Genomic DNA, 15,795 nt, shown 5'->3' on the forward strand with positions numbered 1-15,795 from the left:
CCCCGTTCTGCACAATGCCCAACTCAGAATGACACTGAGGCAATATGAGGAATTACATTGCTATTCTTTCTTGCTAGAACTAGTGCGGATTCTTATCCTTCACTTACTGTTGCTCATCCCTTTCATACTTCAGTCCTGGCATCTCCTTTGCTGTTCTAATGTCTTTATTAATGTGAGAGTTTTGCAGCTATGCTTATACGGCCTCTTTTGTCCCTGCAAACTCAGGAAATCAGGACTTTTTCTTTTGCGAGACAATATTATAGTATTTGTGTTTTTATGTAGAACTATATGTGGATGATGATTAAAAAATTATCTGAAAAGAGCAGAGGGGTTTTCTTACCATGTGGTGGACTTCAAAGGGAATGTGAGTGCTCCTAGTCAGTCATCTCTACTTGGAAGAGAACTGTAAGACTGTCTAGAACAGGCAACTAGCCAGCATGGGAATCAACTCATTGCACGTAATTTCTAGACCAGAGTTTGTGCCTGAAACAAGTAATGTAGCATCCAGTCAGGTCCAGCACTGTTCAAATGGTGAATACTGGATGCATACTGATCCTGGTCTTCCAGGAAGAATATTGATCTCAGAGCAATGTTACCTTGTTTGTTGGAAACCTGTGCTTCTGCCAATGCCTTAAAATTGAACATGAAAGTTTGAAATAAAGCAAGCCTTACTGCTAAACTTCTGTAGTGTAGATTATGTCTAAAAGGCATTTAGAAAACCAGTTTCAGCCCGCTGTTTTTCTCCCTGTGACATTAGTTTTCGTTACTTGCTACTTTCTCCCAAGACTTTTAGTCAAAAGTAAATGACAGTGGTTTGTTTTTGTTGTGTGGGTTTTTTTTTTTCCCCTGAAATATTGTATTCTCGCAAATCAATAACTTCAATGAAAGTTGTTGGTGATTAACACTTCTTAAAATTACCTCCAGAATCCTTATGAGAAACACTATATTCATTCCTAATTTTGTGAGAAATGTTTACCATACAAATATGTAGATACTTTATGTTGGAAATCACTTTGAAGTACTGCAACTATTATGAGGTTGCTATTTGGTGTAATAACATATTTAATTTGATTCTGAATTTTGTTTGACAGTGGTGGACTGCTGTTCTTCAAAGCCTTATTTGTATTCAGTTAACTTAAAGGGAAAGTCAGCTTTGCAATGCCTGTTGTCCTTCAAGCCAAAAGAGGTATGTTTATGGGGCAGTAGTGATTGCGTTAAATTAAAATCAAGCTTTGAGATATTTCTATGGTGAAAGAATACAGATATTTTAGATGCACATTATAGTGTGTACAATAGTTTTTTAATAGTAATCCTTTTCTTAAGAAAACAAGTTCTGAAATAACCCTTATATAACCTACTGCTTTCCGTAAATGTTTGCATACAGAAAGGAAACACGCTTTCTCAGTGACTTAAAAATTGGAATGATGTAAACAAACTGAAATGTCTTACCACACATTCATTAGATCATTCAACAAACTGGCAACCATTTTGTTTTTACAGCTGTTTGTGCTTTAACTCTCAGATGACAGAGGGACTGCAAAAGTAAAGGAGTTTTATGTGTCATAAAGATTGGCAAAGTTGTTTTCCAGTTGAGCTATTTGAGGGAAATAAATTGAAGCTATGAGACTTTATGTGTTAGTTTTACGTGAGGAAAAACGTATTGGCAGTAGGTGTCAATAGAGAGTACTTTAGGAAATTTTAAATCTGCACCTATTGAACAATGCGTTAGAAATGGAGGGTTTGGGGTTTCCATGTATTTGGAGAACAATGAACTGGAAGAAGACTTAGGTTTTGGTATTATGAACCAGCTTCAGAACAAGCAGCTGGGGACCACTTCTACAGCATATAAACCTGTTGTGTTAGCTCCATTTTTACCTTAAAAGCCACAAATGAGTATCAGAGACAGTGCATCTTGGAAGGGTCAACAATATTCTTTTTTCAACCCCTACCCCCGCCCCCTTCCCGTCCTTTAGTTTTTGAGTAAAAGGGGAATTCTGTTGTTCATAGCATTGTTCAAATAATATTTGCATATTACAGGCTGTGTCAACACTGTGATTTTCCTCCTCTTGTTACTGTCAGTTTAGATTCTGTGTACATGTGGAAGGAATTGTGAAATAACTGATGGTGTGAATTTATAGCACATTCGCTACTCTAAGATGATTTTTCCTGACAGAATATGAGTTAATAGATTCATAAAAAATAAGCTGTTTTAAACCAAATTAATTTCATCCAATGGCATAGCAGATCTTGAGTTTAGAGGAGAAGCAGTACATGTCCTATCTTTAAGTATCTTGACGCTGTCTGATGCAACATTCTCATAAGCAAGGTAGTCAGATTTAGGCTAGATACAGTGTTAGAAAAGTATGTAAGTGTTTGCAAAATGGTACATACAGAATATGACCAGTGACCTATTATCCAACTGGAGAGAAACTCAGTAAGGAAAAAACCAGATACTTTCATTTAAGTAGGGAGGGTCAATAATAGAAATGCAAGACTAGATAATGCTGTGGGAGTAATCTGTATGGTATTGTACATCAGAAGCTGAACAAGAATTAAGAGTAGAGGCAGACACTATAGTGATTTATATAAATAGGAATAATGTTTGTAAAGCAAGTAAGATAATTATTTTAATAGGTACTGATAACACTTCAGCTGCAACAATTTTCCTATTTGGGATGCCACACTTAAAGAAAGAAGTGGGAAAATTTCCTTGGAAAGAAAGTCCAAAAGAAAGCAATGGAAATGATGAGAAGTGCAGAAAACACAAACTACTTAAAGAATGGAGCTAACTTGCAGTAGTCTGTGGAATATAATTTATATATGTTCATTGTAGTAGATGGGTCATGAGTAGTGGGTTTAAACTATGCCAGGTGGATTTAGATTAGATATAAAAGGTCAATGTAGCAAAAAAGAGTCAAACATTTCAATAAATTACCTGAGAAGCTGTCTCCATTATTGAAGACTCTTAAGAAGGGATTGGACAAACATCACCAGAAATGCTTCATACTGTCCTAAGGGAGCAACTCATCTGCCAGACAATCACATTTGTCCATTGTAAAATCATATTCTAACTGCATGTTGTTGCTCCAAAGATGAAATTCTGGCCCTATTAAGACCAGTGTTAGGACTCTTAGTAATTATAACAGTCCTTCTCCGTGGCTGTCTCTTGCTAAGTGTGAAATTCAAACTGGTTAAATAATAATTTGTACAAAAGAAAATAGATTTGTGACTTAAAATGATGAAATTGCAATGTCGAAAAGCTAGCTTCTCCTATAAATAAAAACCAGTACATAAAATAGCATAGAACTGTGTAAAACAAAAATTGGGAAAGGGTCGACTGAAATTTTAATGAGTAGGTATGTATTATTGCTGTTCTTACAGCCAAGCTCCAAAATGTAATGAGTTTTGATTTTATTTTACAAGTAAAGTCTTCCGAGATGAATATTTCATTTACAAAAGCGACCTGTTGTAACTCTGAAAGAGTATTTTTCAGCTTAAAACCATAAGTATCCAACAACCATTTAAATTTTTATTCTAACTGAAAGATTTTCAATAGAAATGAGAAACAAAATGTTGCTTTTTAATAGCCAGTTAGCTTCTAATAAGCCATAGATATAACACTAAGGAAAGAAAGTAAATGGTTACTAAAACCGTAATGCCCTTCTGTAAAAACATTCCAGATCTCCTAAGTTTCCAGTCTTTCCTGTTTTTTGTTTTGTATCATCTGATTACTTTGGAATAGAATATACTTAATTTTGAGGAGTTTACTCTGTTTGTAAATTAGATAGAAACAAGGTAATGATGGTACAACTAATACTTTAGCTTAGTAATGTTAGTGTTTAATTTATTTGAAATGTTTTTTCTTTACTTCAGCGTGCATACAGAAAATTCAGTTAGGAGTTCCACAAAAATAGAGTGCCATGAATGTACTGATTTAAAAATGATAAATAGAGTCCAGAAATATTTAAATAATCTGGCAATATTGTTCTATGGATGATACAAGGGTGTGTACTATGTATAAAATTTAACAGGTAACATAACTTCCAAGGCCTCAATTTCAATTTACTTTCATAAACCAATTTTACTTAAGTCTTGTCAAATATTTAACAGAGGTATTTCTGATCTACACTGTAGATGCAGTTTCCGCCCCCCCCCCCCCCCCCCCCCCCCCCCCCCCCTTTAATTTTAGTAGCTAAAAGCACACAGTTGTGTATATGATCTAAACCACGTTACATGTTGATGGGAGCCATAACCTGAAATCTGACAGTTCTGCTCTTGCTTATGGAATTAGATTTCTCTGGTGATAGTGCTGCTGTTCAAAGTGATGCTTTTTCTCCACTACAGTTCAGTAGTGGAGTAATGGAAATTCAGTCATCTCTCTTACAGACTAGTGAAACACCAACTCTCTAAAATCCTAAATATCCCTGCCCCCTTCCTCCCCCTGGTCAAGACAGGGATGAGTGTATTTGTCTCCCAGTACTCTTATTTCCCATTTATGCAGTTGAGCTCTATTACTGTTTTCTTTCTTTGACAAGTTGCAGGATGGATTAAGAGTAGAAAAGTTGCTACTGACACTGCTGTAAATTCAAGCGATTACCTAAATTAATGTTTCTGAAGACTGCTGAAATAGCAGATGGTTCTTTATGCTTAATTTCACTTGTCATCTGAAATACTGTTCAGTAACTGTTTGTTATTGATGAGCATCTCCAACTGTCATTTGATAGTGGTGTTATACTTACCTAAAGACAAGGTTATACCAGTTGTAGTCTGCTTTAATTATGATAGAAATTTGGAAAAGAAAAATTCTTATTTTTGACTGTACTTGTTTTGAATCTATAGAATATATTGCATCTCTTGATTATAGATTTCTCTATCAAGTTTTCTGATGTCACCCTTTTTTCATACTTCCAACTCTGGGTGTAAATAATTCTCCAGTTTTAAGAATAATTTTTGGCAAGCAGGACAACATCCTTCAGAAGTAAAGGAATGAAGAATTTAGAAAAGGAAACTTTCCAGGGGTACCTTATACCTCATAACCAACTAAAAAGTGCTGCTTTAATGAAATGTCTTTATTTTGGTTTCCCATTTTCTCTATATGCTCAGTCTTTCTGTCTCCCTTTGTTTGCCCTTGGTGCTGGGGAAGCCCACTGTACAACCAATGCTTCACTTCTCCTCCAAGGATATTACTGTCTGCCTGTCAGGGGGCAGCTTCATTACTGCTAGACAAGACATGCCCAAATGCACTTAAAACCTACTGGTGGTCACAAGTTAACATCACTAAGGGTTAGTGCAGCACTGATGGCTGGCAGAAATAGCACTGGCTAATGAAGTTAACTTTGAAAACCAAATGTGTTGCCCAGTATGGCACGACTAAAGGGAACATCTGGAAGTATATGTGCCTCCCAGGATGCTGTAGCTTTTCTTTAACTCCTGCAAAGTAGTACACTAATAATAAGTATAGTTCTGTTAAGAAAGTGATCTAGGTACCAGCATCTCTTATTGTGATTGGAAACTCTCAGTAGTTACTGATTCTTAAAACGTTCCCCCTTGGATGTGAGTTGTCATTCTACCTCATCTAGATGTCCCCCTTTTCTCACCTGATTTCATCCTTCTCTTTCCTGATTTTCCAGTCTTAAAAAGACTCTAATCTCTGTATATTGAGCTTCCCCTATTTAGGTTTCATGGTTGCAAGCACTATTTCCTGCCTCTGCACTCTAACAGCTGTTTCTCTGATCTCATCACCATTTTCTGGACAACTACTCTTACCCAGCTTACCTCCCAGCTGCTACAAACCTTCTGTACCCCATCGAGTTTCATTCTTTTCTGTCTGCCTTCTGGTTCTACTAAAACTTCCTGCTGTTGTAGTCATTACTGACACACTACTCTATAAACCAACAAAGCCCCATTATATTGTTGTTATTGCTGAGAAAGTAGATACTAGAACTAAGGAAAAATTAAAACATCAGAAGCATTGATTTAAAAAAAATAATCACAAAAGCATGAAATTATTCTAATAACGAATGAATTATTTTAACAAACAAAATAAATACATAGGAAGTCTGAATAGCACCTGCAGTTGTCACCAAGGTGACAGAAAGTGCTCTTGGAGATTAATTATGTTGGCATGCTTATAAAATAATATCTAAATTTTTTTGAGATAATTCTCCCAATATTCGAAGAAGTTAAATGAAGTTAATATGTTCTAGGTAAGGCTAGGATGCTGCTCAGACACAGCCTGGCTGTGTGTTGCTGTTATTCCAGCATCTCAGAAGGTGTTAGAGGTGACAGGGCTCTCCACCTCACTGGAGAGACTTTAACCTTGGTGTTTGGCTGTGAAAGTCAGAGCTGTATGTGAAAGCAGTATGCAAAAATATAGAGAAGTAAGCAAATACTCCTTAATATCATATTTGTATACAGGCTGTATGCTGCTTTCGGTTCTGTTTTGGTATAACTTTGAGAGATGCTTCAATTACATTTTTGGGTTTTTTTCATAGTTGTATAAGGAAGTTTAGCCAGCTGAATGTCTGATGGGCTAGGCAGGGTTCTCATTTCAGAGCTGAATGGAAATTTTGTTTCTGGCAATTAAACTAAAAAAAAAACCCAAAACCAAAAAGATGAAGCACACCCACATCCATGACTATCTGGCCAAATAGCTGTTGTAGCTCACTCATCCCTATCTAGAGACAGAGCTAAGAATTATTGCTGATTATAGTTGATTGATTGTCAGCAGTGATCATTTTTGAATGAAGTTTTAAATTGTACTGTCCAAGAAGCTTAGAAGCATGGCTTTTCTGACCATGGCTCTTTCTGCAGTGTCTGTGGGAGCTTCCAAATACCAATGGTTTCACAGCGCCTGCTGTGAGTGTATTGGGCTAGAATGCATCATCTACGGCAGTAAAACTATAAATGTATGAACTGCATGTTTTGAAGCAGGAAAATTGTAATAAAGCAATACTAAAGTCAAAGTAATCTCTCTCCATTAAAGAGATGAGGAATTGCAAATACTGCATTTTGGTGAGATGCCTACTGGTTGCAGTTAAGTGTACCTGATTGAAAAAGGATACATAATAACTGGAAAACTACCTGTCCAGATAACAGTGAGGAGCACCTCAGTCATTTGGTTTTATGCCAGGGAAACAGATGGCATGTGATCACTTTAAATACTAGTTCATCTTTGATCCTCAACTGTTGCTGTGTTTCCCCAGGCAGGATGATCCACCTGCTAGCAGCACTGTCATGCATGGTCTGGTAAGGAAGGCAGGCGAAGCAAGGTGCAGGAGTGTCCTGACTTTTTCTTTTTTTTTTTTTTTTTTTAAACCCTGCTGGAAAATAACAGTTTCCAGAATTCCAGCATGTTGGAAAAAAGACAAAATACACAGCTGTGTAATAATGACATCTACGAGGGCCTTTGATTGAGATAAATAGAGCAAGTCACACCTGTCAGAGCTTGTTGCTAAAGCTTTTTGTAGAGAAGTGACAAGCAGGTTTGGGTTTTTTTTGGCATCTTTAATGACTATTTTTAATGGAAGAACAGAATTCATGCTGTAAGAAATGAATTCTTACATTACATTACTGGAATGGAAAATCTGCAGCTGTGGAATTACAGGGTATTGGTGCATCATCTGACCATATACAAGGGAAAGATTTAGTTTTATTTCACTGTTTTGAATGATAGCTTTGAACACTAGTTACATTATTCATTGTAGAAAGCTCCTTATATGTGATGTAAAGCTGGGGAATTTAGGCTGCTTAAAAAATTTAGGTATGTTTTGAGGAAAAGCTCATGTTTAATCTGTGGGGAGTTTGAAAATGTGTATTGTATACAGTTGCAGGACATAAACCCTTTGTTTTGCAGCTAGGTTTAAATTTGAATCAAACTGATGTTTTTTTTTCTAATGCGCATTACATTTTCTGTGCTTGTATCTCTGATGAATACATATGTTAGTGCTACAAAGAAACTTTTAAATCAGCTTTTACACAAAGATTCGATGATTTTTAATGCTTCAAGATATTTAGTCTGTATGTTATTACATGATAAATGAGTATTATCCTTTGAAAATGTTTAAATTAAAATTGTCATAAATTGGCTTACTGATTTACTTGCAATTCCCTGTGAAGTTGTACTGTGAAAACAAGTACTGTAATTTTAGAGATGTCAGATATTCTTTGTGCAAAATAAATTATATGATCCCTGGATTTCACAGCAAAAATTTTACTCAACCTTGAGAATATATGCAGTATTACAATAATAATTAACAAAATACATTTTACAAAGCATAAAATATTGTGTTGGGATACTTAGTAAAGATAGGAATGAAATAACTTCTTTGAAAGTGTTTTTTTGCAAATAACTTTTTTTTTTTCTAATTCTAATTAATTCCCCCCTCAACCTGAACAACCGTGCTTGAATTTGTTTAATTTTTATGCATGACTTTTATAAAAAATGCCATTTATAATTGTCATGATTTGTTTGTTGAATCCATAATCCAAAATTAGCTTTCTCGTATGTCTTACTACACCAAATCCCATAGAATGGTTTGGGTTGGAAGGAATTTTAAAGATCATCTAGTTTCAGCCCACCTGCCATGGGCAGGGACACCTTCCACCAGACCAGGTTGCTGACAGCCCCATCCAGCCTGGCCTGGAGCACTGCCAGGGATGGGGCACCCACAGCTGCTCTGGGCAGCCTGTGCCAGTGCCTCATCACTCTCACTGTAAAGAATTTCTTCCTAAATCTATGCTCTTCCAGTTTAAACCATTCCCCCTTGTCCTATGATACATGCCCTTGTAAAAACTCCCTTTCCAGCTTTCTTGTAGACCCCTTTAGGCACTGGAAGGCTGCTCTAAGGTCTGTGTGGACCCTTCTCCAGGCTGAACAACCCCACCTCTCTCAGCCTGTCTTCATAGCAGAGGTGCTGCAGCCCTCTGAGCATCTTCCTGGCCCTCCTCTGGACTCGCTGCAACAGGTCCATGTCCTATTGATGTTAGGAGCCCCACAGCTGAAGGCAGTAGTCCAAGTGGGAGTCTCACAAGAGCAGAGCAGAGGGGGAGAATCCCTTCCCTCAACCTGCTGGCCACGCTTCTTTTGATGCAGCCCAGGATTTGGTTGTCTTTCTGGAGTGCAGGCGCACATTGTCAGGCCGTATTGAGCTTCTGATCCACCAACACCCCCAAGTCTTTCTGCAGGGGGTTGCTCTCAATTCATTCTCTGCCCAGCCGGTATTTGTGCTTGGGATTCCCTTGGCTCTGATGCAGGACATTGCACTTGGCCTTGTTGAACGTAATGAGGTTTGCTCAGGCCCACCTCTGAAGCCTGTCAGGATCCATCTGGATGACATCCCTTCCCCTTCCCTTCAGCATGTTTGCTGCACCACACAGCTTGGTGTTGTTGGCAAACTTGCTGAGGGTGCACCTAGTTGCAGTGTCACCAACAAAGATGTTGAACATCACTAGTCCCATAGATACCCCTGAGGAATGTCACTTGTCAGCAGTTTCCTCTTGGACATTGAGCCATTGACTGGAGCTCTGAGTGCGACCATCCAGCCAATTCCTTATCCGCCGAGTGCTCAGTCTGTCAGATCCATATGTCTCCAGTTTAGAGACAAGGATGTTGTGCAAGACAGTGTCAAATGCTTTGCACAAGTCCAAGTAGATGACATCAGTTGCTCTTCCCTCATCTGCCAACACTGTAACCCTTCCTAGAAGGCCACTGAATTTGTTCAGGCAAAACTTTTTTTGATAACTTATTTTGAAGTATTTTAATTGCTGAGATTAACACTTTGTAGATGATGCCGCCTTTCCGATTAACCTGCCTAATTCGTGTAAATCAGGACAGGAAAAATATTTCTTGGAATAATGTAAGCAACCTTGTGTGTTTGTGAAAAAACTCTGTCTAGTCCACTTGCTTCCTGCCCCTCCCTGTATTCTGTGGTTTATGATTTTAAATGCAGCATCAAAAAATACCTGAATAGACAGATACTGTGAAGTATTCATAGATTATTTAAGAAGTAAGTCCAGTAATAGTATAAAGGGTTTATTCATTAATATTGTCATTATTTTTTTCAAGTATATAATCTGACAGGAGTGAATTTTCTGTTATGGTGTTTTAGAGATCAAAAATGAATCAGATTGTTTCTACTTAAAATATGTATAAAAAAAGAAATATAATGATTCTATGGGCATATGAAAGTCCTAAAAAATGAAATTAAGTTTTAATTCTGTTTCAGTAATGTGTGTGTATGTGTGTGTATGAATTATAATGTGGTTTCTAGGTGTATAGAGTTTTAAGGAATTTTTCATTTGTAATACAGGTTAGTTGATGTGGCATTAATGAGAGAAATATATGTATGAAAGAAACAAAATGTCTATGATTTGTTCCTAATTATATAAATAACTTTGTATGAGTTATGTTGGGTCTGAATCCATATCACTGTTCTTTGAAGCAAGTGTAGGTTTTCAGTGAACTTCATGTCCTACATGTAGTGAACTGAGTGTCTTGCACATACTTGGTTGCGTTTACCAGTTCTTAGGAAATAAAACCCTGTTGTATAGTATGACTGAACCAAATTTTCCTGATAGTGGGATCCAAAACCAAATTTTGAGTATCTGCTTTGGGAGAGGGATAAAGAGATTCCACCTTTTGTTGTCCAACCTAAACATACTAAACATAACAGCGTTGCTGAAGAACAATTGCAGTGCTAGACTGTGCTCTTTGGCATAGGTGAAGATGTAATGGTATCTATTATAGGCTAAGATTTCTAATCTTACTAATCTCTAAAGTCTTAGTGTCATTATATTGTTATATGTGACATACATGCTGGGGATGGAGAGGATTTTTTTTTTTTTTTTTTTTTTACTGCAGTTCTTGGCAATGGTGTTTTCAGGTATTAGAATTGTCCATGTAGGGAAGTGCCTGCTGGCTGTAGGGAGCTGCCAAGTCTGGGAGAAATCTCAGAACCTGTGATGTGCAGGCATTTTCTCTCTGTTCTCCTCACAGTGACCCATAATGCTTGCGAGATAAGTTGGTTATTTATGCAGCATTTTGCATATTACCCTTGTGATGATGTAGGCTGGGTATGCTATACCCAATATAGCAAACTTCTCACACAGCCAAAGGAGGGTGACAATCTGTAGTTTGTGTCTTTGTTGTGACTGTTGTATGAGATGCTTGATCTAGAGAGTCCTGTAAATTTCTCCTCCTCTCACCTCCCTCAGTACTGGTTCACTTTAGTTCGTTTGTACATGTGTATTTTAACAGCTATCTGGGTTACCAAATAACCATGTTTTCAGCTCTGTTCTATCAAACGTCTCATGTTTCTAGAGAAAGTTTTAAAAGATTTTTTAAAATGGATTTCACAGCCTTGAAATGCTTATTACTTTCGACTATAAGAAATGATAGTTGTTTCTCTAAAACTCAGACAAGCCACTGTTAGTGATGTGAAATCATGTATTTCACACATACTTTGAAGTGAAAGGTACTTCTCACACTATGAAGAAAAGATCCTTCACAGTCTAATTTTTAATTAAGTGGTTTTATGCCAGAAGAGCATATTTTGAATATGTAACTTGATGAAGTGTTTTATGTGGGTTGACTTGAGACACCAAAAATAGAAGAGTATGTAAATCAAATCAGGAGGTTTTTACTCAATCTTTGTTTATTGACACACCTCTAGCTTTAGTTACTAAAAAATCTTGAATGGCATTCAGCATGCTAATTTTGAAAAGCCAATTCTATGTTATAAAATCTAATCATTATCAGATTTGAAGTATCAATATAAATCAAGGGACTGTGATGATCTCACTAGAAAATCTTCTCCTCATCCAATGCTTTCCTCTTGCTAAGTACAAGCACAAATAGATGGTATGTTCCACAAAGCTCAGCATGCATCTCTCCCACCAGGAGTTCATAATTGTGTGTTACAAACCCTGCTGAAATCCAGACACTGTAAGTGCTGTGTACTTGCTTCTCATTATCTAAGCTCTGTGTTGATTGTGTTACTGATGGATATGTGCCTCATGTCCTAGCTTAGGACAAGTTTTATTATTTTTTTCCCTTCCCTGTAATTTATATAGTCCACTCCGTACCACATATGTGAAAGTAAAGCATGATGCACTATTTCATGCAGGTTTTGAAAGCTTTTAAATGATTCATAACTTCTTTATATAACTGTTTTTTCTGCAAATTTTAAGCAGCATGCAGATTTTATAGGCCAGAGTCCTTTCTGAAGATTTCAGTGGCCTTCAAGTTGAAAACAGAATTTGAAGAACTCTAACAGTGTTTCCAATGCAGAAGATTGTGGGTTTTTTTCTTTTCTTCTATTGCCTTTGTCAAGATTGTTCATACCTTTTTGTCTGGAGAACATACTACTCTAGTGTGTTGATCCTTGGAAAGACAGAGCAAAAGGCAAAAAATGCCTCCTTGAAAGTGAGCTGTGAAATAAATTTGGCTTCTCAAGTACACAGTCTTGTGAACAAACAGGATTGTGTATAAAAATGTGACTGATGTGACTGAAGAGATAAAACTAAGATCAAAACCACTGGAATTTTGACTCCTGGAATTCAGTGGTGTTCAATGGCAAAGGTTTTAAGAGTTGAGGTTTGGAGTGTTTTTGGTGGTGGTGTGTTGTTTCCCCCCCCCTTTGAGGTTTCTCAGTTTCATTTAACTCATGCTCCACCTTGATGTCAGAGCCCAATTTATTTACGGTGGATATGCACAGCTGACCTTTTTAGCATTTGAGAAAGGCTTTCTTAACTTACATAGCTTTATGTTTACCCCTTTTTGTGCTTATGCACTTGGACCACTGCTTCAATCTTTTTTCGCTTAGGAGAGTGTCTGGAGAGTAGCACAACACCGTGATTTGCCAGAAACCTTGTCTGTAGCTGTGCTGGTAACCCTGGTACTTTTGGGCATACAGGTTTTTCCTTGGTGGGGGAAAAAAAATATGTCTGGTCATTGCTTACTTAAAGGGTTGCTACTGGATGCTAATAAACTATCATCCTATTAATATTATCATCAGGCCCTAAATTAATTTCAGTAATTTTTCTGAAATAGTAATACCACTCAGATGGTTCAAGAAGTACCTCCACTTTCTTTGGGAAAGTGATCACAATGCTATTCTTGTCCTTTAGGTGGCAGCATATGACTTCACTCTTCTGGTTAATACTCCTCGGGCTGACTTCCCATTGGCTCAGCCCAGCCCTGCATCTGCAACTTCTGCGCGATCTGCAAAGCACATTGTTCCTCCTCGGCCGCAGGTGGTGACTGTGGCTACTCCATTCTGTAGAGTTAAAGCGACTGGTAGGTAAACTAGGGACTTGATGGATACTTGTATTTGCAGCGATGTTTTTGCTTGTATTCCAATTGCAGAGAATTGCTACTTACCTGAAATGTGATTGATAATTTTATAATTTGTAAATTTCTTGGGAACTTGCACAATTTTCTAATTTTGATTTGTATTTTTAAATATATGAAGAGCTGAACTTTCTATGCATAATTATGACATATGGGAAAATATGGTTTTTATTTTTATATAGCTATTTGCCTTATCTAAAAATTAGTTTACCAGAACTCAACTCATTTTTGTTTCTACTCATTCATTAGTATTTCTTGACCTTATCATGCAGATCTCAGTATTTATAGCAGTTTATCTGGGGAGTGTAGCATAGTATGTAGTTCATACTATTTTTTTAATTATTTTTTTTTTTTTTTAGTCTTACCCTGTCAAAACTAGGAGCTCTGGCTATATTTAAAACTCCTTTGAAATGTCTCATACTGGCTCTGATCCCATCTGAGAGAACTGGTGGTAATTTAGTCCATTTGCTTTTGCTCTTATGTGCAGAACTGCACTCTTCTGGTCCATCAGTGTTTGTTAAAAGCCAAAATTACAGGCTGTTTGTCTGCACCAAGAAATAGATATCTTAAATGATTCTTCTCTGCTTTCCTCAAAAATAATTTTTGGTTCTTTTTAGTCTCCTGTCTGATACTTATAGTCACGTAGACCTACATATTGTGAATACTTGAATCCACTAGCTTTCCTCATCTCTGTTTTTAATATGCAGTCACTGTTTATTTGAGATGAGACTAAAGTACCGAGTATCTTCCTGGAATGATATTTATGTAATTTTTAAACATCTTGGGAGCACTGAAGGAGGCTTGGCCAGTTAAATGCATAATGTGGGTTAAAAGCAACTCCAATTTATTAGGTTTTATCTATTTTTAGGTGTGGGTTTTTTTTTCTTTTTTATTTTTTCTGTAGGGCTTTAACTTAAGTCTTACTTCTGAGATCCTTTTAAATATCAAAGAAATCTGATAGGCCTTCTTTAGATCCAGTGATAGAAGCAAATTAATATTAAACATTTCAACATATATTTAAGAACACGTAGAATAAAGGTAAATGTACATACGTATATATGATTATTAGAAAGCACATCTCTGAGTAAAAAAAATCATGAATCAAAATGACAAATTTCTAGTGCAGAAGTGATTTATGTGTCCTGAAAAAAAAGGAAAATGTTCATTTCCTTTTCCCTTTCTTTGTGGAATAATGAATTGATACCATCAGTAAGTCTCACTAATAAATGACAATCTTATCTAAATTTTATCACAAATTTGTACTTCTGCCACATAGAAATTCTTCAAAGTACCATTATAGGCCAAGAAAAAGTAATCATAGTGTTAAAAGTGAATATGTAATACTTTCAACTCTAAAAAAATAGTTGAAAAAATAAAGTGTGGCTTCTATTTAAATTTGAGTAATGGATTTACATTCTTATTAGGAATTTTGATGGACTGGAAGGAGAGAGAGAAGTCTAAATAAATGTTTTGACCACTCAGTGTTTCACATAATCATATAGATGCAGGCAACTAGCCAAACTATTTTTACTGTTGAAAAAGAACTTGATAATTATATTATATTCTGATATCTTGAAAAATATGTCTGTTACTGATTCATAATTTCAGATTATCACTGAAAATTAAAGGTGGGTAAGATGCATCTTGCAAATTCTAAGTTTTGATTTTTCAGTTATGCGTAATTCTCACTACTGTGTGCTTTATGGTATGTTTGTTTTCCACTCGTAATTTTTTTTTCCCCTGTGACAGTTTTTGTGGTTGACTGGGGTTCAGAGTGCACAGGGCGGTGCATTTTGGCGCTTAAATCAATGTCTTGTATCCAATGTTTGTACTTGAGATTGTTCAGCTTGAGAAAAGAATCACAATAATCTCAGAGCAGTCATCCAGTCTTTTAACTTCAGTGTAGTCAATATATTTTCAATCCATCATGGATATTTTTTTGATTATTTTAAAAACAATGTTTGTGGACTGCTTCAGCACCTGAGAAGGAAAGGAGATCTCTTACTTTAAATATTTGTAAGACTTTTCCCTTGGAGACTGCTATTGGTATGTAAGAAAGCACTGAAAGAGAAAAAAAACCCAAGCAAAACAAAACTCATCTGGAAAAGACACAAGCCCTACCTCAGCTAGACACAAAAGAGGAGGACATATTATCAATATAATTACTTCATTTGAGCTGACATTTTTTTTTTTCCTAAATGATCATTCTCACAGTTTTTTTTTCATGGGGTAATTTCCATTCTTTCCTAGTCTTTCAGTTGTGCTGTGTTTTCCTTGTACAGGTGGTTTCCATGAAGGTGAGGACTTAGTGAGTGACATAGTTGCATATTGTTGGAAATGTTCCAGAAGATTAGGTTCCTACTTTGAAACAATATTAGTTTGTAGAGTTTATATGCCTGTGCTTAAGAGAAATATGGATAGTATTGTTGTTTACATAATGTGCC

At 36.4% G+C, this 15,795-nt stretch overlaps 1 protein-coding gene across 1 annotated transcript in view; it reads left to right on the forward strand.

Moving 5' to 3' along the window:
- CFAP47 (cilia and flagella associated protein 47) overlaps positions 1-15,795 on the forward strand; it is a 374,253-nt gene that overhangs the window by 46,677 nt on the left and 311,781 nt on the right. Inside the window, exons 21-22 of the mRNA XM_080377676.1 lie at positions 1,092-1,186; positions 13,129-13,297. Coding sequence (XP_080233802.1) covers positions 1,092-1,186; positions 13,129-13,297 — 264 coding nt within the window. The remainder of the gene's footprint in view (positions 1-1,091; positions 1,187-13,128; positions 13,298-15,795) is intronic.

The sequence above is a fragment of the Falco punctatus genome, assembly GCF_963210335.1.
Source record: "Falco punctatus genome assembly, chromosome: 2".
Lineage (NCBI taxonomy): Eukaryota > Metazoa > Chordata > Aves > Falconiformes > Falconidae > Falco > Falco punctatus.